Source organism: Salmo salar, chromosome ssa03 (genome assembly GCF_905237065.1).
Source record: "Salmo salar chromosome ssa03, Ssal_v3.1, whole genome shotgun sequence".
NCBI lineage: Eukaryota > Metazoa > Chordata > Actinopteri > Salmoniformes > Salmonidae > Salmo > Salmo salar.
The window spans coordinates 38511447-38534503 of record NC_059444.1 but is presented as its reverse complement, the minus strand read 5'-3'; the positions used below and the strand labels follow the sequence as shown (position 1 = coordinate 38534503).

General features: G+C 41.9%; 1 protein-coding gene across 2 annotated transcripts in view; it reads left to right on the top strand.

Moving 5' to 3' along the window:
- The first annotated feature begins 5122 nt into the window (after window positions 1–5122).
- The window catches only part of LOC106600087 (rap guanine nucleotide exchange factor 4), a 41500-nt gene continuing 23565 nt past the window's right edge, over window positions 5123–23057 (top strand). For both annotated transcript variants that reach the window (XM_045714829.1, XM_014191432.2), the window contains exons 1-4: window positions 5123–5286; window positions 19857–19999; window positions 20182–20270; window positions 22286–22432. In XM_045714829.1, coding sequence (XP_045570785.1) covers window positions 5219–5286; window positions 19857–19999; window positions 20182–20270; window positions 22286–22432 — 447 coding nt within the window. In that variant the 5' untranslated portion in view covers window positions 5123–5218. The remainder of the gene's footprint in view (window positions 5287–19856; window positions 20000–20181; window positions 20271–22285; window positions 22433–23057) is intronic.

Sequence of the window (23057 nt, the reverse complement as noted above, 5' to 3'; positions counted from 1 at the left end):
TGTCTTTGAGAAGGATTTTGCCTGGCATAAGCCTGTGCTCTCAGTATGCTAACAGAGGACAGATGGCGGCTAATGTCACTAAATACTGAAAGTGGATTATCTTACTGTAATCCTGTGTAAACTACCTCAGTGTGAACACTTACAATCATAGAGAGAGAGAAAGAGAGGGTGGGTGATGATAATGAATGTAACCCACACTAGGGAGATAGTCTCTTGGGGGTAATGATAGGCCTACTAATTATTTTATTATGCTAATAATGAACCATAACAACCCATATGAGGAGCCCTTCTGATGACTGGTAGTATGCCACAGTGGCCTGTATAGGGTATTCAGTCTAAGCATGCATCAACATGCCATACTGGTGCTGTTTGTCCTGTTTGGTTGGTTGATACCCACACAGAGTAACTGACTGTCCAGACTCTTAGCCATATTGTTAGCGACAGAGGTGACTTAAGGGGATATGAACTGAACAACGCTATATATATATATATATATATATATATATATATATATATATATATATAATAATGGTCTGGTCCCACTAATTAGACAAAGAGAGGCACCCAGGCTGACTGCTTAGCTGCTGAGCACATGGAGAATTCAAGTGGAAACAGCTATTAGCCTATCAATCAAACTATTAGTCAATCAATAAATCAATTCCCGTCAGGCTGTATATTAGTTCCCCAAGTGTTATTCACTTCCACATTGAAAAGTACTGTACAGTAAAGTATATTCGCCATTCACAAAAGGAGCTTAAAGTGGAGCAGCTTACCTGTAGCCAACCAGCCCTGCCTCTCCTCCTGGCAGGCAGAGAAGAGTGGAACAGAGCATAGCAGACTGGGCTATAGAGTATTGGGGCTATGGTGAGTTGTGACCTGGATATGGACCATTCTCCCAGGTGGCACTGGGACCTAGATGATATAAATATCACCCAATCATACAACTACTGTACAGCGGGAGAGAGAGCGAGAGGGGAGAGAGGCAGAGAGGGATAATGGGGGGGAGAAGGATAGAGAGAGAGGAGTGAGAGAGAACTGACTGCTCTTTGAGAAAAATGTACTTCCTACAACTGTGATATGTGGTTGTCTCACTTAGCTATCTGAAGATGAATGTAAGTCCCTCTGGATAAGAAAGTTTGCTAAATGACACAAATGTAAATGTAAGGAGTGAGAGGAAGGGAAGTGAGAGAGTGTGAGATGGGGGAGAGGAGTGAGAGAGAGGGAGGTGGAGGAGACTAAGGAGGAGAAAGAATGAGGGATAGAGGAGCATTGTTCTCCACAATCCCATTCAGACTGCCATTGAGAGATATAGGATGGGAAGATACAGTAAAACGAAGACGATTCGTGTTGGCTCATGACTTTCTGCAAATCTGCCCCCAGTTTGCTTCCTTCTGCCCTAACTGTTTCCAGGCCAACTTTGATCTCAGACAAACCAGGAGGGGAAGCCAACAATAATAACAGCAGAGTGTGTGCGTGTCAGCTGTGAGGCTGAGTTTTGGCAGCCAATTGCGACCCAGATGGATATCTATCGATGGCCATATTGAGAGTTTATCACATCCACCAGGGGTCACACAGTTGAGATTATTTTATCAGCAGAACATTCAAAAACACTATTTATTACGGCTTATTATGGCAAACACACAATCACTTATCATTTCTGGGGTCTATGGCTCTGAGACAGGTACAGCAACATTGCCATCTACTGTTCAGAAGTGCCCCTGCTTTACACTTAGAAAAAGGGTTCCAAAAGGGTTCTTCAGTTGTCCCCATGGAATAACCCTTTGAAGAACCCTCTGTGGAAAGGGTTATGAATGGAACCCAAAAGGGTTATACCTGGCTGGAACCCGAAAGGGTCATCTGAAAAACCCTTTAGATTTCTAGACAGAACCTTTTTCAAAGAGTGTAGGCACTCCTAGATCTGAAATGATTGCATACCTGAAGGTGTAAAAACAAAGGGTAAAATTCCACCCAGCCCATCAGAAGGCAAGGTGAAGTAATTTAACATATTGCTTAAATATCTTGTGTTTATTGGATAGGGGTTGGGATACAACATTCCTCTCTCATCTAGTCTGTCTGTCATATACACATGCACATGTGACGTATGCAGACACACAGTCCCCCTCTCTGACATATTCATGTCCTGCAGCCTTGGCTTATTGTGATGTTGAAGAGGACACATTAATTACACTGGGTTAAACCTCTTCTTCAGACAGCTGGCACTCTAACCACACATACACACACTTCTTACTCAACAGGTACCCTACAGGGATTCTAATACCTCTCACTAGTATGGGAATCCCAGCTAACCTAGTCTGTTCATGTGTGTGTTTTACCCCCATCCCTGCACACAGCAGCACTTCCCTTGTCGCCCTCCTCTCTTCATCTTTCATATGTGGACATCAACAACCCCTCCCTCTCCTTCCCCACCCGGAGACTGCACTGCAGGCCAGTGGAGAGCTCTCCCTCCCTCTCTTTCACCCATCCCTCTCATCTCCTTTTATCCCTCTTCCCACCCTTTTCTCTCCATTTCCATTACCACCCTGTCTCTCTCCCTCGCTGTTTCTCTGTCCCTCTTTCTCCCTCTCTTTTTAGTTCTGTTACAAATTAAGTAAAATTTGTGCCTGAAATGATGTAACTACTGGGCCAATAAAGGTATTTTTTAAATATAAAAAATCTCTCACTCTCCACGTGCCTGTAGGGAGTATCTTTTAGCGCTTGCTGAAGCTCAAACACTTCCTGTTTTCCCCCCTCCCTCTTGCTGCAGTGGCACCAGTTGTCGTGGTGACAGCCTATCACAGCTGTATCTCTCCTGTTCTACTGAACTCCGAGAAGCTTGACACAAAATAGAATGACAGTTATTTGTTGATTTGAATCCCCATAAGCTTTTGCAGAAGCAGCAGCTACTCTTCCACAAAACATGACAAGTAACAAACACCGACAGACAAGGACAGTCACACAAATGTTAAATCCAATGATGTACAAACAATAAAATAAAATACAAACAATACAACAACAAAATGATGTGTATGTTAGAGTGTGTCTGTCTGTGTGTTTGTGTTAGAATTCAATTTTCATTTCTGTTCATTCTCTTTCTATAACTCCGTGTTCCATTAATTATTTCTCCAAATTCTTTATTTAATAGTGTTCTGTGTGCAATATATTGAAAAGTATACTGTTCATAAAAAACACATTGTCTGTTCCTCTTCACATGCCATTTTATCTGCTGATGATGCTGTTGAGTGATTGATTCTTGACCACTGGGGAGGCCCTAATGATCTGATGGTTGATTGATTTTTCTTTCTACTCCTCCTCCTCTCTCCCTCTTCTTCCCTCAGTTCTAGTCTGAAAGAACAGAATAAGTGAAGACAACATCCAGTCATTATGTCTATTATAAACACATACAGGGAGAGGTTTGGTCAAGGACCTGCATTCTTAACAAATCTCTTACACATTTCAGAAAAAAATATTCTCTAAACCTTTTTTTTATTTTCAACCGGAGTGTATTCTTTTATTTTTTATTATAGCCTATTATTCAGCAAATCACTTTCACTCGTCTTATTAATGCTGACTGGGTACAGTTACCCCATTCACTAACTACCTTTAGCGTCTATTCATGAAGGTATCTTCTGGCCGGGGGAGTTTTGTTAAGAGCCCCGAGGCTTGTTCCTAACGTTAACACTTTATTTGAACATGCAACGCTTGCAGTATAGTTTTCTCAAACACCTGTGTACTAAGCGTAACTGGGGAAGAAGTGTAGCGGACGTGTAGTTCGTCCGCACGGATCTGTGTAAACCCGCTACAGTAAGTGTATATTTTTTTTAATTGAAAATATTATTTCTATGAAATATAAGTTCCGTATGTTTCGAAAACTGTATCACAAGTGACGATTGTTGATGTTTCAAAATGTTAAAACTGTGTGGCGATTGTAGATCACATCGTCCGACAGGTAAGGAGTGCTTATAGCGGAGAACTCTTGGGATAGGGATAGGGCAGAATGCCTTGGGTTCTTCAGAGCACGGGTTGGGTACACTCTTAGAAAACGGGTTCATTTGGGTTCTTCGGTCAAAATGTCAAAACCTTTTCCAGAAAATGTTGAAATCCTCTAGAGATAGAACCTCAAGAGTTCTAGCTATAATTTGAAGAAAAAAAACAACTGCCATGTTTATCAAGCATGATGATGACTCAAGAAAACAGTTGTAAATACCAATAAGCACACAATCTGAAGCCATAATCATATGACAAACTATAAGCTAGATAAATAAGGTGGTTTGAACTTTACAGGCTACCATTTGTTAGCTAGCGAGGAAAAAGCCATCTCTAATTAGCCATTTTACCAGCTAGGTAACTGGTCTTACAAATAAATATTAATTTGAATGATTGAATATGCCAAATAGAGCTACAGTCCCAGCCTGACATTCGCGATTAGCGCATTGTATCTTTTTATTTCAGTGTGGAGGCAGAGGATCCCTCTTTCGGCTGCTACTGATAACAACAATGGTTCTCAACTGGTTTTGTCTCGGGACCCAAATTGAACCAGGTTGTCTCGGAAGGCCTATACATATTATTTAGTCTTCATTCTTGCAGATATAAGATTGACTCATATTTTGGCTCCTCTGTTTTTTCTTCTCAGAAACCAGCCAGACAAGATGCCATACAATAAGCAGTAGGCTAGCTGTTCCATGAAGAAGGCATAAACCCTCTGAAGGTTGGTACCAAGATTGATGTGGGCTGTACCTAAACTGTTTGGGTTTGAGCCTGCATGACTGTAAGGACAATACAATCTCAAAACTATGTTGGTATTCTTTTGTGTATTATATTATCTTCTTAGCTAGTACTATTACTATTTTATACTAGTAGGTTAGCCTAGCCATAATTCATAAATATATGGAACCCATTTGGTTCAGTAGGTGAAGAAGAACCCTTTAGGGTTCTATTTGGTTCAGTAAAGAAGACGCACTAGGGTTCTGGTCAAATGGTTCTAATATAGAACTTTTCGGGCTGCCATATATAAAGCAAATTCATAGGACCCTTTTTGGTTCTACTTCGAACCTTTTTTCTAAAAGGCTAGGGGCATGATGTCAAACCTCAATCTGTGATAAGAGAGCCAGTGCGCGAGCGCGAGCTCAGTTTATGAACGGCGCCGCACCGATAACCACGCTGAAGCCGCCCTCCTGTAGCATCTCTCGGTTTCTCAATCACACCCCAGTTCTCGGGAAAGATGGTCGCGGTGGAAACATCCCCCAACTCGTCTCCTTCGGCTGAATGGGTCGGCTGTCTGGATAAAAGGTGCGTAGAAAACATTCCAGCCTCTCGGTCATGGCATCCTCGTGGAAGTCTAAACGCCCGGGGGAAAAAAACAACGAATTCGTGTTCGATTCATTCATCAGCGTCAACTTGATAAATCGTAATCGGCCATCTCTGCATGCATGCGTGGGTGAGTGAGAGATGTGTTATTGCGTATCAGACGTCGTTGACATCTTCATCTATTCGGTCGCGGTACAAATCAAAGCCACATTTCTAGGCTACTATTCATTGTGGCTTTAACGTCACCCTTGTGTGTTTTGTCCTTTTTGGTAGTCGTCGACAAAGGCGTTGTAGGTTGATGGTCTTCTGGTTCACTGATTTATCCTCTTCACCACCGCAACGTTGTCACATTTTATTGCCAACGCTGCCTACACGCATAAGTCAGGTTATGCATTAGATTTAGATAGAACTTTACTGTAGCATGTGCAGATTTTATTAGCCTACAAAGAATAGTGTATAGGCTTGGTTTATTTCGGGCGTGAAGCAAGCTCGCGCCAATCCAGTCTCCTCTTTGAAGAGTCATTTGTCAGCCAGCTGCCTATGTGGACTGTCTGCTGCCAGCCATTCAACACACACACACACACCAAAGGAGGTGGGTGGCAACGTAATTGGGGAGGACGGGCTCATAGTAATGACTGGAATAAATGTAATGTTAATCACTCATCAAGCACACTAATCTTGGTATTTGTATTATTTTCCGGAGAATGCATAGAGCACCTAGTGTGTTATCCCTTTTATACCGTGGCTATAATTGAACACGTTTACGGCTAGAAATTGAACACGTTTACGGCTAGAAATAAAATATACCAGAAATGTTCCGTTCGCACAAAAAGCTCATCTCTCAAATGATGTGCACAAATGTGTTTACATCCCTGTTAGTGATCATTTCTCCTCTGCTAAGATAATTCACCCACCTGACAGGTGTGGCATATCAAGAAGCGGATTAAACTGCATGATCATTACACAGGTACACCTTGTGCCCGGGACAATAAAAATACACTAAACTGTGCAGTTTTGTCACACAACACAATGCCACAGATGTCTCAAGTTTTGAGGGAGCGTGCAATTGGCATGCTGACTGCAGGAATGTCCATCAGAGGTTGTCAGATAATTGAATGTTAATTTCTCTACCATAAGCCACCTTCAATGTTGTTATAGAGAATTTGACGGTATGTCCAACCGGCCTCACAACCATAAACCATGTGCAACTATGCCAGCCCAGGACCTCCACATCCGGCTTCTTCACCTGCGGGATCGTCTGATACCAGCCACCGGGACAGCTGATGAAACTGTGGGTTTGCACAACTGAAGAATTTCTGCACAAACTGTCAGAAACCATCTCAGGGAAGCTCATCGCCCTCATCAGGGTCTTGGCCTGACTGCAGTTCAGCGTCGTAAACGACTTCAGTGGGCAAATGCTCACTTTCGATGGCCGCTGGCATTCTGTAGAAGTGTGCTTTTCACTGATAAATCCCGGTTTTAACTGTACCTGGCAGATTGCAGACCGTGTTTATGGCGTTGTGTGGGTGAACGGTTTGCTGATGTCAACGTTGTGAACAGAGTATCCCGTGGTGGTGGGGTTATGGTGTGGGCAGGCATAAGCTTGAGACAACAAACACAATTGCATTTTATTGATGGCAACTTGAATGCATAGAGATACCATGATGAGATCCTTAAGCCCATTGTCGTGCCATTCATCCGCCACCATCACCTCATGTCTTAGCGTTTTAGCATCGTGCCTAAGAACAGCCCTTAGCCGTGGTATATTGGCCATATACCACACCCCCTCGTGCCTTATTGCTTAATTATAACACTCACAGCTTTCCAAGAAAACAAACAGACCATTTAGTGTCTTTACATATATTTTAGAGGCTATTTATACAGAAAATGGGTATAAAACCTGTGTAAACTATTTATAATTATGACAATATTTTAGGTTGACAAAATATTGTCAACACAATTTCTGAAATATCACGTCTTACATTTTCCTTTAAGTAAAATAAAAAAATGCTTTTAACCCCTTAAAAGAGGAAACGCAATCACCCATGCCTTTACTGCCATTCATTTCAATTTGACTTGTTTGGATTACTCCCTGACTACAATGGCTGACATTTTTTTACATTTACATTTTAGTCATTTAGCAGACGCTCTTATCCAGAGCGACTTACAAATTGGTGCATTCACCTTATAATATCCAGTGGAACAACCACTTTACAATAGTGCATCTAAATTTTCATACCATTCTGGCACTTTCAGGGTATACAGTGCCTTCGGAAAGTATTCAGACCCTTTGACTTTTTCCACATTTTGTTACGTTACAGCCTTATTCTAAAATTGATTAAATTGTTTTTTTCCCCCTCAATCTACACATTTTCATAATGACAAAGCAAAACCAGGTTTAGAAATTCCAGCAAAAAAACGAACAGATTTACGTAACTATTCAGACCCTTTACTCAGTACTTTGTTGAAGCAAACCTCTCAATCCTCTGTCAGGTTGGATGGGGAGCGTTGCTGCAGAGCCATTGTCCTGAAGCCACACTTGCGTTGTCTTGGCTGGGTACTTAGTTGTTGTCCTGTTGGAAGGTGAACCCAGTCTGAGGTCCTGAGTGCTCTGAAGCAGATTTTCATCAAGGATCTCTTTGTACTTTGCGCCGTTTGTCTTTGCCTCGATCCTGACTAGAGGTCGACTGATGATGATTTTTCAACGCCGATACCGATTATTGGAGGACCAAAAAAGGCCGGTACCGATTAATCGGCCGACTATTTTCTATCTTTTTTTATAATGACAGTTACAACAATACTGGATGAACACTTATTTTAACTTAATATAATACATAAATAAAATCAATTTAGCCTGAAATAAATAATGAAACATGTTCAATTTGGTTTAAATAATGCAAAACAAAGTGTTGGAGAAGAAAGAAAAATTGCAATATGTGCCATGTAAGAAAGCTAATGTTTAAGTGCCTTGCTCAGAATATGGGAACATATGAAAGCTAGTGGTTCCTTTTAACATGAGTCTTCAATATTCCCAGGTAAGAAGTTTAAGGTTGTAGTTATTATATTATTATAGGAATTATAGGACTATTTCTCTCTATACGATTTGTATTTCATATACCTTTGACTATTGGATGTTCTTATAGGCACTTTAGTATTGCCAGTGTAACAGTATAGCTTCCGTCCCTCTCCTCGCTCCTACCTGGGCTCAAACCAGGAACACATGGACAACAGCCACCCTCGAAGCAGCGTTACCCATGCAGAGGAAGGGAAAAAACGACTCCAAGTCTCAGAGCGAGTGACGTTTGAAACGCTATTAGCGTGCACCCAGCTAACTAGCTAGCCATTTCACATCGGTTACACCAGCCTAATCTTAGGAGTTGATAGGCTTGAAGGGGTGGGTATAATTTGTGGAACGTTCCAACAGGAATCTGTTCCAAAAAACGTAAAGTAAAAGGTTGCCAACCAACAACGCATACAAAGTAGCAACGCATACAAACCTAGCTAACGTAGCTTATTCTTAATGTTTGTCCATAGGCAAACAGACATGTGAGGACCGAAATTTTTTGGAATAAACGTGATGAGTGAAAAACGCAATGAAATAGACCACTCCCTACCCGCTATCTTATTCTGCCGCTATACCACTTTGTATGCATTGTTTTTTGGAAACCTTTTTATTTACAACGTTTTTGGAATAGATTCCTGTTGGAACGTTCCACAAATTATACCCACCCAGGTTGAAGTCATAAACAGCGCAATGCTTGAAGCACAGCGAAGGGCTGTTTGAATGAATGCTTACGAGCCTGCTGCTGCCTACCACCGCTCAGTCAGACTGCTCTATCAAATCATAGACTTAATTATAATATAATAAACACACAGAAATACGAGCCTTGGGTCATTGATATGGTCGAATCTGGAAACTATCATCTCGAAAACAAACGTTTTTTTTCTTTCAGTGACATACGGAACCGTTCCGTATTTTATCTAACGGGTGACTAAGTCTAAATATTCCTGTTAGGCATTGATGTTTATGGTTAGGTACATTGGCATTTTCGCAAATGCGCTTGTTAAATCAACACCCGTTTGTCGAAGTAGGCTGTGATTCAATGAAAATTAACAGGCACTGCATCGATCATATGCAACGCAGGACACGTTAGATAAACTAGTAATATCATCAACCATGTGTAGTTAACTAGTGATTATGTTAAGATTGATAGTTTTTTATAAGTCTAATGCTAGCTAGCAACTTACCTTTGCTTCTTGCTGCCCTCGCGTTACAGGTAGTCAGCCTGTTAATCCTTGTGGAGTGCAATGTAAGGCAGGTGGTTAGAACGTTAGACTGGTAACCGAAGGTTGCAAAAACTAATCCCCCCTGAACAAGGCAGGTAACCCCCGTTTCTAGGCCGTCATTGTAAATAAGAATGTGTTCTTAATCTGACTTGCCTAGTTAAATAAAGGTGTAAAAAAAAAAAAATCGGTGGCAAAAAAAAATGACGATTACCGATTTGTTATGAAAACTTGAAATCGGCCCTAATTAACCGGCCATTCCGATTAATCGGTCGACCTCTAATCCTGACTAGCCTCCCTGCAGCTGAATAACATCTCCACAGCATGATGCCACCACCATGCTTCACCGTAGGGATGGTGCCAGGTTTCCTCCAGATGTGACGCCTGGCTATCAGGTCAAAAAGTGTAATCTTGTCCAGAGAATCTTTTTTCTCATGGTCTTGAGGTGCTCCAAGCGGGCTGTCATGTGCGTTTTACTGAGGAATGGCTTCCTTCTGGCCACGCTACCATAAAGGCCTGATTGGTGTAGTGCCACAGATGGTTGTCCTTCTGGAAGGTTCTCCCATTTCCAGAGGAACTCTAGAGCTCTGTCAGAGTGACCATCGGGTTCTTGGTCTCCTCCCTGACCAAGGCCCTTCTCCCCCGATTGCTCAGTTTGGCCGGGCGGCCAGCTCTAGGAAGAGTCTTGTTGGTTCCAAACTTCTTCCATTTAAGAAGATCCACTGTGTTCTTGTGGATCTTAAATGCTGCAGAAATCTTTTGGTACCCTTCCTCAGATCTGTACCTCGACACAATCCTGTCTCGGAGCTCTTCGGACAATTCCTTCGACCTCATGGCTTGGTTTTTGCTCTGGCATGCATTGTCAACGATGGGACCTTATATTGACTGGTGTGTGCCTTTCCAAATCATGTCCAATCAATTGAATTTGGCACAGGTGGACTCCAATCAAGTTGGAGAAACATCTCAAGGACGATCAATGGAAACAGGATGCACCTGAGCTCATTTTCGAGTCTCATAGCAAAGGGTTTGAATACTTATGTAAATAGGGTGTTTCTGTTTTAATATTTTTCGAAATTTGCAAAATAAATTAAAACCCTGTTTCCACTTTGTCATTATGGAGTATAGTGTGTAGATTGCTGAGTATTTATAAAAAATAAGGCGAAATGTGGAAAAAGTCAAGGGGTCTGAATCCTTTCCGTAGGCACCTTATAATAGGATCTCTGGTCAGAGTATAGAATACTGTATTATCCATTAGGAAAGCTGGGGAGTGTTTTGATGTTTTAAATTCCATCTGTATGGATGGAGGATAAAATAAAGAACCCATTTGATCAAGGCTGCACTGTGCGCACGCACCTCGCAACATTCCATTCCTATATCCATCCTCATTATAATGACACATCCACAGGTAACCATTGGCAACTTGAGCTCATTGCTCTCTCTTTCTCGCTCTCTCCGTTCTGTGTGATGCAGTTAGAAAAAGAGATGTTTCTAATGGGCATCATGAGACGTCATCCTAAGAGTAAAGTGCCATCCTTTCCATTGGAACGCTGACAGGGGATTTGGTCAATGTAGATGAAGGAAAGGAAGCCATGTTAGGCTGCTTCTCACCCTCCTATCTGCATCTCTCCTGGTGGTGGAGATAAGGTTACAGTGGACATGCTGGACGCACACACAATGCACAAATCAATAAGCCCAGGCAGCAATGCTAAATCAGCTGTCTGTTACTGACAGCTACTTTACGTGTATGTGTTAGTGGTGCGCTGGTCAGCTGTTTGTTCACCCACACTCTCCTGCAATTGCTAATAACCCATCCACAACCGCCCGACTATCTGATAAAGGGAACATTTTGATGCCTGCACCCAGCCCTAAACCGCTAATATAGAAAATGTGCTGTAGGCTACAGTCAGAGACAGCGGAAATAATATTTTGACGGGGTGCCAGATTTTTGTTGTTGTTCCTTGAAATAGATATTTCTGCTATACAGTGCATTCGAAAGTATTCAGACCCCTTCCCTTTTTCCACATTTTGATATATTACAGGCTTATTCTATAATGGATTAAATAGCCAGAGCCTGGACTTGAACCCGATCGAACATCTCTGGAGAGACCTGAAAATAGCTGTGCAGCGATGCTCCCCATACAACCTGACAGAGCTTGAGAGAATCTGCACAGAAGAATGGGAGAAACTCCCCAAATACAGGTGTGCCAAGCTTGTAGCGTCATACCAAAGAATACTCAAGGCTGTAATCACTGCCAAAGGTTCTTCAACAAAGTACTGAGTAAAGGGTCTGAGTACTTATGTAATTAAGGTTTCTGTTTTTTATTTTTAATACATTTCTAAAAACCTGTTTTAGCTTTGTCATTATGGGGTAGTGTGTGTGTGTGTGTGTGTGTGTGTGTGTGTGTGTAAAAACATTTTTAATCTATTTTAGAATAAGGCTGTAACGTAACATAATGTGGAAAAAGTCAAGGGGTTTGAATACTTACCGAATGCACTGTAATAATTTCCGACATTTTGGTAGGCTAGTTGTTAGTCAACTTGTCTAATTAGGTAGGCCTACATGCAGCTTCTCTTCTTTCATTATATGTTGCCCTAGAAGACTAAATAAACCCTTTCTCATCAGAATGTCATAAATCAATAGAATGAATGCTTCACTCTAGTTGACAACGGTCAAGTTTTCTGTCATCTCTGCTTCTTTCGCTGTGTAAAGACGTTTGCTGTAGGGACTGGGAATAAAATGCAATAGGCCTAACTCAACCCCCCCAAAAAGGAAAAGATTTTCTTTGCAAAATTTCCAAATAACATCAGTTTGACCAGTTGTATGGAAATGGAAAGCTGTGAAAATGACCTAACATGTTTCTGATAAGATTTCAGTTCGGCTTGGATGCTTATTTTATATTGTGGTTGAAATACTATCAGCTTTTATGATGTTGATAAAGAAGGCACCTCTACAGACGGTATTCAACTTCACATTTGCATTCTCCAAATATGCTGAAATAAATAAATAATATTTCTCCACTCCTGTTCCCAAGTCAATTTTACCTACGTTTGGTGTATAATTTTACTGCAAGAAATGCCTTGCAGGAGTTAATATTAAGGCTATGTGAGAGGTTATAGACCTACTGTCAGTGTCCAGATTTCCAATTAACCTATCTGAAGAGTAGGCAGTTCCCTTGACGTGCCGTAGGCCTATATGAAGTCCCTATCTTGTGGCTTTCGACTTTGTATAGCGCCTTACAATCATCATCACACACAACATAGCCGGCACTGCTATTAGCCTATCCTCTTTTACCACTTCACCAAATCTTTCCAAAATATACATTTTCTGACCCTCCCTTCTCTTTATTGTAAAATCTCCGTTTGCAGCTTTTCTCTTAAGTTAAAACCCTCTACAATCTAAGCCGGGGGGTTCTACTAAGCTATATGGAATTGTTTTAAGAAGGTCCTACCAAGGATCATTTAGCTATTTGATTTTGAATTTAATGACCCCTTGAAGGATAAAAAAACATTTGATACATTTCATTTGGCCTTATTGCTATTAGCCCATACAAACACATTGAATAATAGATTTATTACATGTAATAGATGGTCCCCCCCAAAAAAATATAAGGGAAGTTTGTTCTGAAGTGTCTGTCCTATATCTGAGAAATATATGAAAGATCAGGAAACATAAACTCAGCAAAAAAAAAAGAAACGTCCTCTCACTGTCAACTGCGTTTTATTTTCAGCCAACTTAACGTGTAAATATTTGTATGAACAAGATTCAACAACTGAGACAAACTGAACGAGTTCCACAGACATGTGACTAACAGAAATGGAATAATGTGTCCCTGAACAAATGGGGGGGTCAAAATCAAAAGTAACAGTCAGTATCTGGTGTGGCCACCAGTTGCATTAACTTCTATGGGCTATGTGGGACGCTAGCGTCCCACCCGCGGTACACACTATCAACAGCCAGTGAAATAGCATGGCGCGAAATACAAAACAGCTAAAATCTCATTTCATTTTCTCAAACAATCAACTATTTTACACCATTTTAAAGATAAACTTCTCGTTAATCTAACCACATTGTCCGATTTCAAAAAGGCTTTACGGCGAAAGCATAAAATTAGATTATGTTAGGACATAAACTTCACAAGAAAAACCAGACCCTTTTCAAGCAAGGACATGCATCACAAAAACCAAAAATACAGCTAAAATATTCACTAACCTTTGATCTTCATCAGATGGCACTCAGGACTTCATGTTACACAATACATGTATGTTTTGCTTGATAAAGTTCATATTTATATCCAAAAACCCCATTTTACATTGGCGCATGATGTTCAGAAAATGTTTTCCCACCAAAACTAACGGTGAATGAGCACATCAATTTACAAAAATACTCATCATAAACGTTGATAAAATTTACAACAGTTATTGAAAGAATTATAGATATACTTCTCCTTAATGCAACCGCTGTGTCAGATTTTAAAAAAGCTTTACGGAGAAAGCACATTTTTCAATATTCTGAGTACATAGCTCAACCATCAAAGCAAGCTATACAGATACCCGCCAAGTTCTGGGGTCAACTAAACTCAGAATTAGTATTATAAATATTGTCTTACCTTTGCTGATCTTCATCAGAATGCACCCCCAGGACTCCTACTTCCACAATAAATGTTATTTTTGTTCAAAATACTCCATATTTATGTCCAAATACCTCCGTTTTGTTCGTGCGTTCAGATCACTATCCAAAGGCATAACGCGCGAGCTTAAATCCAGACACAAAGTCAAATAGTTCCATTACCGTACGTAGAAACATGTCAAACGTTGTTTACAATCAATCCTTAGGGTCTTTTAACATAAAACGTCGATAATATTCCAACCGGACAATAGCGTATTCATTACAGAGGAAAAAGAAGGAGCGGCGCACCAAATGTGCCTGTGCAGTCGACTCATTGACTGAGCTCCGTTTTTCTTTTTTGGTTATTACATGATTCCATATGTGTTATTTCATAGTTTTGATGTCTTCACTATTTTTCTGCAATGTAGAAAATAGTAAAAATAAAGGAAAAACCCTTGAATGAGTAGGTGTGTCCAAACTTTTGACTGGTACTGTATATACAGTTCCCCATATCTGACTTCAGACCAGTCCCATGATGCTTGTGGGGGTTGTAGAGCAAAATGGAGTACACTTGTGTTCGTGAGAGTCATCTTTTGATGGAGGGGTCAATTTGAAGGCCAAACCCTTCTGACGCTACCGACGATTTTGTGAGAAGAGACATTTTTGGGATGTCTCATGGTCTGACAAAACACTGCTCTAGCTCTGTCACCTTTGACCGCAGATGCAGAAGTGCAACATCGGCGAATGAGGTAGATTAAGACGCATCCAATGCAAAAAAAACATATCCCTAGCTTAAACTGACCGAATTTTTATTTAATTTATTTAATTTTGTAAAATTATTATTATTTTTTGAAATATATACTTTTTTTTTAAAATGTATTGTTATGGCCATTATTTATTTAATTTTTTTCCTTTTTTTTTTTTTTTTTAAAGCATCCTAATTGGATTTCATGAGTACAGTTAGGCCTTGAGGGTTACACGCTAATGCCAGAGCCTAAAATAATGAAAGGAAAAACCTCAATGTAGCCTATAGATAGATATACATTGCACAATAATTATACCGTTATGGATTTTTAAGGTATTGTTTTCCCTTTATTCATCCCTCCCTCCACCCACCTGCCCTTCATCCACATAATATTTCATGACCCTAAACCTGCCCGCCCCGCAAATATAACCGTGGTGACTGCGGGTGATGCGGTTATGCGTCATCCCACTCATCACTAGTGTGTGTGTGTGTGTGTGTGTGTGTGTGTGTGTGTGTGTGTGTGTGTGTGTGTGTGTGTGTGTGTGTGTGTGTGTGTGTGTGTGTGTGTGTGTGTGTGTGTGTGTGTGTGTGTGTGATAATAAGTGTAGGCTTTTACATGAAATCTGATCTGACCTCAGTTATTAACAGGCTTTAAGTTTAACTTCATTAGATTACAACTGATCTGTAATACAGAAGGTGACAGTGCTTGACAGAAACACAACATCAATGGAGGTGAACACATGACATTTTATCTCAGAATAAAAAAGGGTCAATCTGTGATTGCTTCATCCATTTTGGACTGTTAAATAAATGATATACTGTATACCCATTGATTTCATGAATGTCACGTGTGCTCCCTCTCCAGCCGCTAGGTCACCAGGCTGCTCGTTATGGCACACACCTGTCACCATCGTTACGCGCACCTGGACCCCATCACCTCCCTGATAACCTTCCCTATATATGTCACTCCCTATGGTTCCTTCCCCAGGCGTCATTGTTTCAGTTTCTGTGCATTGTTCGTGTTTCTTGTTTTGTATTTTGTTGCGTTTATTTATTAAAACGCTCACTCCCTGAACTTGCAACCCGACTCTCAGCGCACATCGTTACAATAATGTATATAACTTATACAGTGCCTTCGGAAAGTATTCAGACCCCTTGACTTTTTCCACAATTTGCTACTTTACAGCCATATTCTAAAATAGATTAAATTGTTTCCCCCCTTATCAATCTACACACAATACCCCATAATAACAAAGCAAAAACAGGTTTTTAGACATTTTTGCAAATGTATTAAAAATGAAAAACTGAAACCTTATTTACGTAAGTATTCAGATCCTTTGCTATGAGACTTAAATTGAGCACAGTTTCATCCTGTTTCCATTGATCATCCTTGATGTTTCTACAACTTGATTGGAGTCCACCTGTGGTAAATTCAATTGATTGGAAATGATTTGGAAAGGCACGCACCTGTCAATATAAGCTCCAAGACAGGATTGTGTCGAGGCACAGATCTGGAGAAGGGTACCAAAAAATGTCTGCAGCATTGAAGGTCCCCAAGAACACAGTGGCCTCCATCATTCTTAAGTGTAAAAAGTTTGGATCCACCAAGACTCTTCCTAGAGCTGGCCGCCCGGCCAAACTGAGGAATTGGGGCAGAAGGGCCTTGGTCAGGGAGGAGACCAAGAACCTGATGGTCTCTCTGACAGAGCTCTAGAGTTCCTCTGGAAATGGGAGAACCTTTCATAAGGACAACCATCTGCAGCACTCCACCAATCAGGCCTGATTGGTAGCGTGGCCAGACAGAAGCCAGTCCTCAGTAAAAAGCACATGACAGTCCACTTGGAGTTTGCCAAAAGGCACCTAAAGGACTCTCCGACCATGAGAAACAAGGTTATCTGGTCTGATTAAACCAAGATTGAACTATTTGGCCTGAATGCCAAGCGTCAAGTCTGGAGAAACCTGGCATCATCCCTAGGTAGGGATGTTTTTCAGTGGCAGGTCGACTTGTCAGGATCGAGGGAAAGATAAACAGAGCAAAGTACAGGCAGATCCTTGATGAAAACCTACTCCAGAGCACTCAGGACCTCAGACTGGGGAAAAGGTTTATCTTCTAACAGGACAACACTAAGCTCACAGCCAAGAAAACACAGGAGTGGCTTAGGGACAAGCCTCTGAATGTCCTAGACTGGCCCAGCCAGAGCCTGGACTTGAACCTGATCGAACATCTCTGGAGAGACCTGAAAATGGCTGTGCAGCGACACTCCCCATCCAACCTGACAGAGCTTGAGATGATCTGCAGAGATGAATGGGAGAAACTCCCCAAATACAGGTGTGCCAAGAAGACTCGAGGTTGTAATCACTGCCAAAGGTGCTTCAACAAAGTACTGAGTAAAGGGTCTATTTCAGTTTTTTATTTGTTATAAATTTCCAAACAGAAAAAAAAAAAATGTTTTTTTGATATGTCATTATGGGGGTGTGTGTGTGTGTGTGTGGGGGGGGGGGGTGTGTGGATTAAACAATTTTATTTAATCCATTTTAGAATAAGGCTGTAACGTAACAAAATGTGGAAAAAGTCAAGGGGTCTGAATACTTTCTGAATGCACTGTAAATGCCTCATGAGCTTAGTTCAACTGTCATACACCATCAGAACTCCAAATATTTGGTTGTTTTACTGCATTGATCCATAGCCTCAAAACATGGTTAAAACTATTTTATATCAATCATGGTCAGTCCTTGTATCCATAGCTCTGTCTGAGTTTGAGTGGTTACATTTATCCAGCCCCATCGCTCAGTTGTTTACCGAAACAGTGTCGTGGAGGCCACTTGATTGTTGGAACTGCAAATTTCCTCTTAAGGGAAGTTCCTGCTTGTAAAAAAAAATATTTCAAATGGCACTAGCTGTATTTGGTTGAAATGATAAAAATAGAAAACTATTAGTTTTGGAAAACCAAAGTATATATTTTGATACGGTAATGAACAGAGACTTTGGAACTCTTGTGCTGTAGTATACAGTAAGAGAAGCTTCTAGAGCTCTCTGGTCTCTCCTGTCCTCTCTCATCTGTACCACTGCAGGAATAGGTCAGCCACCTCTCACTGTGGCTCAGCTTTAGTCAGAGGTGTGTGTGTGTGTGTGTGTGTGTGTGTGTGTGTGTGTGTGTGTGTGTGTGTGTGTGTGTGTGTGTGTGTGTGTGTGTGTGTGTGTGTGTGTGTGTGTGTGTGTCGTAATGGTTTAGCTGAAATATGAGGTGGAGAACTGCGATCAGTGTAGACAGAGGGATAAGATAAAGAAGAGGATGAGGGGGTAACAGGAGAATGAATCATGTGACTTACAGGTGGAAGGTGGCGTGAGCTGCTCTCAGACCACATCAGCTTGGAAAGAAACCCATTCTACTGGATAGGTTGTATGATGCTGGGAGAGAGAGCTGGAGAGAGAGGGGTACGAGAGGGAGAGAGAGATTGTAGAAGACAGTTGGACAGATGGGAGGTGATCTGTCTGTCACCTGTATTCTCTTTGTCTTCTAGACATCTGGGTCAATGCTGAGGAACATTCAAAAGGTTGGGTTGCTCTTGTATGATGCTCTGACCGTTCCACCTGTCTAACAGATTAACCCTACAGTGGCAAAGAGATATAGAAGGATGAGGATGTGGAGGGGAGGGGGAGGAAAAAGGAGGACGGCCAGGGAGATGAGTCAGAGTGGACAGGAGAGGAGCAATGCGGAGTCAGAGAAAACGAGAGATTTACAACCTCGGGGCTGCGACCTTCAGACAGAATGTGTCTTCGGCCAGGTTTTGTCCCGCTAACACACAAATGTTATTATACAGGAAAAGGTCTGAGGGGAAAAAAGGAGAATTATGAATGGAGCAGGCAGGTAACCCGTGATACAAGTCTGTATTCAACGTCCATCCATGTCTGAGGATGTCGGGAGATGACGTGGAAACCGGCCTTTAGGGGCAACAGTGAGTGCTGTTACCGTTAAGTAGGTTTCTGTAAGCATCTACCTCTGGTTCCACCAAAGGCTGCATGTTTTAATCCAGCGAATTATTATTATTATTATTATTATTATTATTTATTATTATTTGTTTTTTTTAATTTTTTTTTATTTTTTGAAATATTTTTATTTGAAGCCTCTCCCAAACCTTAACCCATACCTTAAACCATTTTGGAGTCGATGCCTTAACGTAACCTTAAACATGTTGACATTTTGAACAACCTTGAAATGTGACGTTTGAGAAACATGGATGAACGTCTAATTCTGATGTGAGCCTGTGAGAGCTTTTTGGAATGAAGAATGATGGATGGAAGGGAAATAAGGTAGATTAGAGACAAAGAAATAACCAAGGGCTTAGGAGAAAGGAAATGAAGGGGAGAGAGAGACCTGCTCATACAAATACTAGGCTTTCTATGTATTAGCCATTCAGTAGGCTACTCACACTCCCCATTGAGTCACCAGTGTCAGAGAAGAGCTGTAGGTCATAGGGTTTGAATGGTGGCTCACCATGTGTGTGTGTGTGTGTGTGTGTGTGTGTGTGTGTGTGTGTGTGTGTGTGTGTGTGTGTGTGTGTGTGTGTGTGTGTGTGTGTGTGTGTGTGTGTGTGTGTGTGTGTGAGAGCGCTGGTGAAAGAGAGGGATGGGAGAGAGAAAGCGATGTGAACAGACACCGAGTTTCTCTGTTTGATTGTCTCAGCAGTGTTTCAACACATCAGAGACCTGTGTCTTTTAAGCTTACATCAGAGGTGTGTGTGTGTGTGTGTTTAAGTGTCTCAGAAATAGCAGTATTAATGGGCTCTTACATCCACACTGCAGGGGGTCCCAAGCTCAAAACGCCTACAGCTATTCACAATCACAGAGAACAGAACAGCAGAGAAACACAGAACAAAGCACACACACACATTTACATCCCCAATCTCTCTCTGTAGGCCGGCGGAGCGTTCCGGAGAGGATGTGGATATTATTCTGACCAGACTAAAAGGGGTTAAAGCCTTCCAGAGGTTCCACCCTTCCCTGCTGCTGCAGATCTGCTCCTGTGCCTTCTACGAATACCTGGAGAAAGGCATCACCTGGAAGTATACGCACACACACACTCTCACACACTGACACACTCACTCAGTGGTATGAACCCCTGGGTAAAGGCCTCCCCTGTACTCCATTGGCTTTCAGCTTTACTATGACTCGTCACTTCACTGTTGACCGTTTTTATGAAGGCTTATAAGCTGTTATGTGATGGTGTTATGCTCTGTGCAGTGTTCCGCCAGGGTGACATCGGGACCAGCTGGTATGCTGTTCTGTCTGGCTCTCTGGACGTCAAGGTGTCGGAAACAGCCAACCACCAGGTAAATCAGGTCCGCTTGATACATTTGACTACAGCTCTATTCGGGGTTCCTCCTCTCTCGAAAGTTATGTTCTCCCTCTAGAGTTCTCTGTGCTGTTCTCCTTGTGTCGCTCCTTGTGCAGTCCCGTTACAGCCTTGATGAGTGTTTTGGAGTGCATTGCCTACGATACTCCCATGTTAAAATATGCACGCTAGGCTAGTCGCTAGCGCGCTCCGGTTTTAGCTCTGAGCAAAGCTGCTGCCTCTCAAACGCTCCTCTGAGGATTGAGCTAGTTAATGTGTAGAGGGTTCAGAGATGCTTTAGTGAGACAGGCAGACAGAATATAGATAGAGCGTGCAGGATTGGTTGTTAGAATTTGAGATGGAGCAAAATGTCCAGTTACATGTCCCTGTACCCGTTTCCCATGTTCATGTCTATTGGCTTAGCCTGGCCTAGTTCTGATGGCCATTTCTGAAATGTCATTTGGGACAGTAGGAAGATGTTAAGTCCCCTCCTATCATATTAGACATGAGGGAGAGAGTGTGTGTGCATGTGCTTGTGTGTGTCTGCATGTGACTGTGTGTGTGACCTTGTCTGAGTGGTCAAATTATGGTCTTCCCTGAGGTGAGTTCTTAACGAGAAAATCCATCTGAGAACCCTTCACACATGAATATAGGAAAATATGGTAATCAGTCCGCTCTCTCACAGAGAGACCACGTTCACATTACCCGCTGTATCTGGGTCACTATCTGGCCATGCTAGACAGGATAGAAGAACAGCATGTTATATGTGGCCATGCTAGACAGGACAGAAGAACAGCATGTTATATGTGGCCATGCTAGACAGGACAGAAGAACAGCATGTTATATGTGGCCATGCTAGACAGGATAGAAGAACAGCATGTTATATGTGGCCATGCTAGACAGGACAGAAGAACAGCATGTTATATGTGGCCATGCTAGACAGGATAGAAGAACAGCATGTTATATGTGGCCATGCTAGACAGGATAGAAGAACAGCATGTTATATGTGGCCATGCTAGACAGGACAGAAGAACAGCATGTTATATGTGGCCATGCTAGACAGGACAGAAGAACAGCATGTTATATGTGGCCATGCTAGACAGGACAGAAGAACAGCATGTTATATGTGGCCATGCTAGACAGGACAGAAGAACAACATGTTATATGTGGCCATGCTAGACAGGACAGAAGAACAGCATGTTATATGTGGCCATGCTAGACAGGACAGAAGAACAACATGTTATATGTGGCCATGCTAGACAGGACAGAAGAACAGCATGTTATATGTGGCCATGCTAGACAGGACAGAAGAACAGCATGTTATATGTGGCCATGCTAGACAGGACAGAAGAACAGCATGTTAGACAGGACAGAAGAACAGCATGTTAGACAGGACAGAAGAACAGCATGTTGTATGTGGCCATGCTAGACAGGACAGAAGAACAGCATGTTAGACAGGACAGAAGAACAGCATGTTATATGTGGCCATGCTAGACAGGAATCTAGAATAACACATTCTAACCAATAGTATGATTTGAACTACTAGCCTTATAACATTGACCCTTAGGCTGTGTTTACACAGGCAGCCCAAATCTGATATTTTTGCCACTAACTGGTCTTTTGACCAGTCAGATCAGCTCTTTTGCCAATCATTTGCCTCTGTAAACACAGCCTTAGATAGGAAGTGGGTCTGGATTGAACAAGCTTCTGTCTCTGTGTGAGGCTGCGTTTACACAGTTCTGATCTTTTGCCCAATTATAGGCAAAAGATCTGACTTGATTGGTCAAAAGACCAATTAGTGGCAAAAATATCAGATTTGGGCTGCCTGTGTAAATGCAGTCGAACTATCCTCAGTGCTGATGTACTTACTGTATGCGGTGTTTGTTCTTGCTCTAGAAATGAATTGCCCTTTTGTCGACAGATTTATTGACTTGAATAGGTTTGAATGTAACTGAATCAAATGTAATCAAATAAGTTAATGAAATTGAGTGTGTTCTGCCTGTGTGTGTCTAGGATGCAGTCACTATCTGCACGCTGGGAATCGGGACGGCGTTTGGAGAGTCGATTCTGGATAATACTCCTCGCCACGCCACCATCGTCAGCAGAGAGACCAGCGAATTGCTCCGCATTGAACAGAGAGAGTTCAAGAGTCTATGGGAGGTGAGAGAGAGGAAGAGAGAGACGCACAATTCAAATTCTGAAGGGGTTCATGCTCTGGCCACAAGAGGGCTGTCCACTGTTAACACCAGGCCTCCAGTACAGCCTGTTTGTGTGGGCTTGTGGAACCTGCTGTCATTTTCACTGCCTGGGAGCATTGGGATGATACATACTACAACTGAACCAGTCATCGTGTGTGTGAGTGTTTTTGAGGGTGGTGGGGCGTCTTTAAAGTGTCCAGCAGTTGAAAGTGGGAGAGAGGAGGAGTAAGATGTGGAGGAAGTATAGCGCTAGTGGGCTAAGAGTGTTTTTTTTGTCTCTGTGCTAAGTGCACTCTCCTCCTGGCAGTCTTTCTTCAGCTCTCCCTCTCTTAGCTCTCTCTCTTCTCTGGTGTCTATTCTAGGAGTCTAGAGATAGATCAGAGAGAGAGAGTGTCTGAGGCTGTAGCTCTTACAATGGACATAAAAACCTCAGTGTTTTGATCTTATGTCAAGTGTGTGTGTGTGTGTTTGACACAGGAAGAGATTATGATTCATACAGTGTAACAGTGTGGGATATTAGCCTTGGTGCCAGTCTCTTACTGTTGCCATTGTCTTTAAGTAGCATATCACGCTGGTTAAAGGAGAGG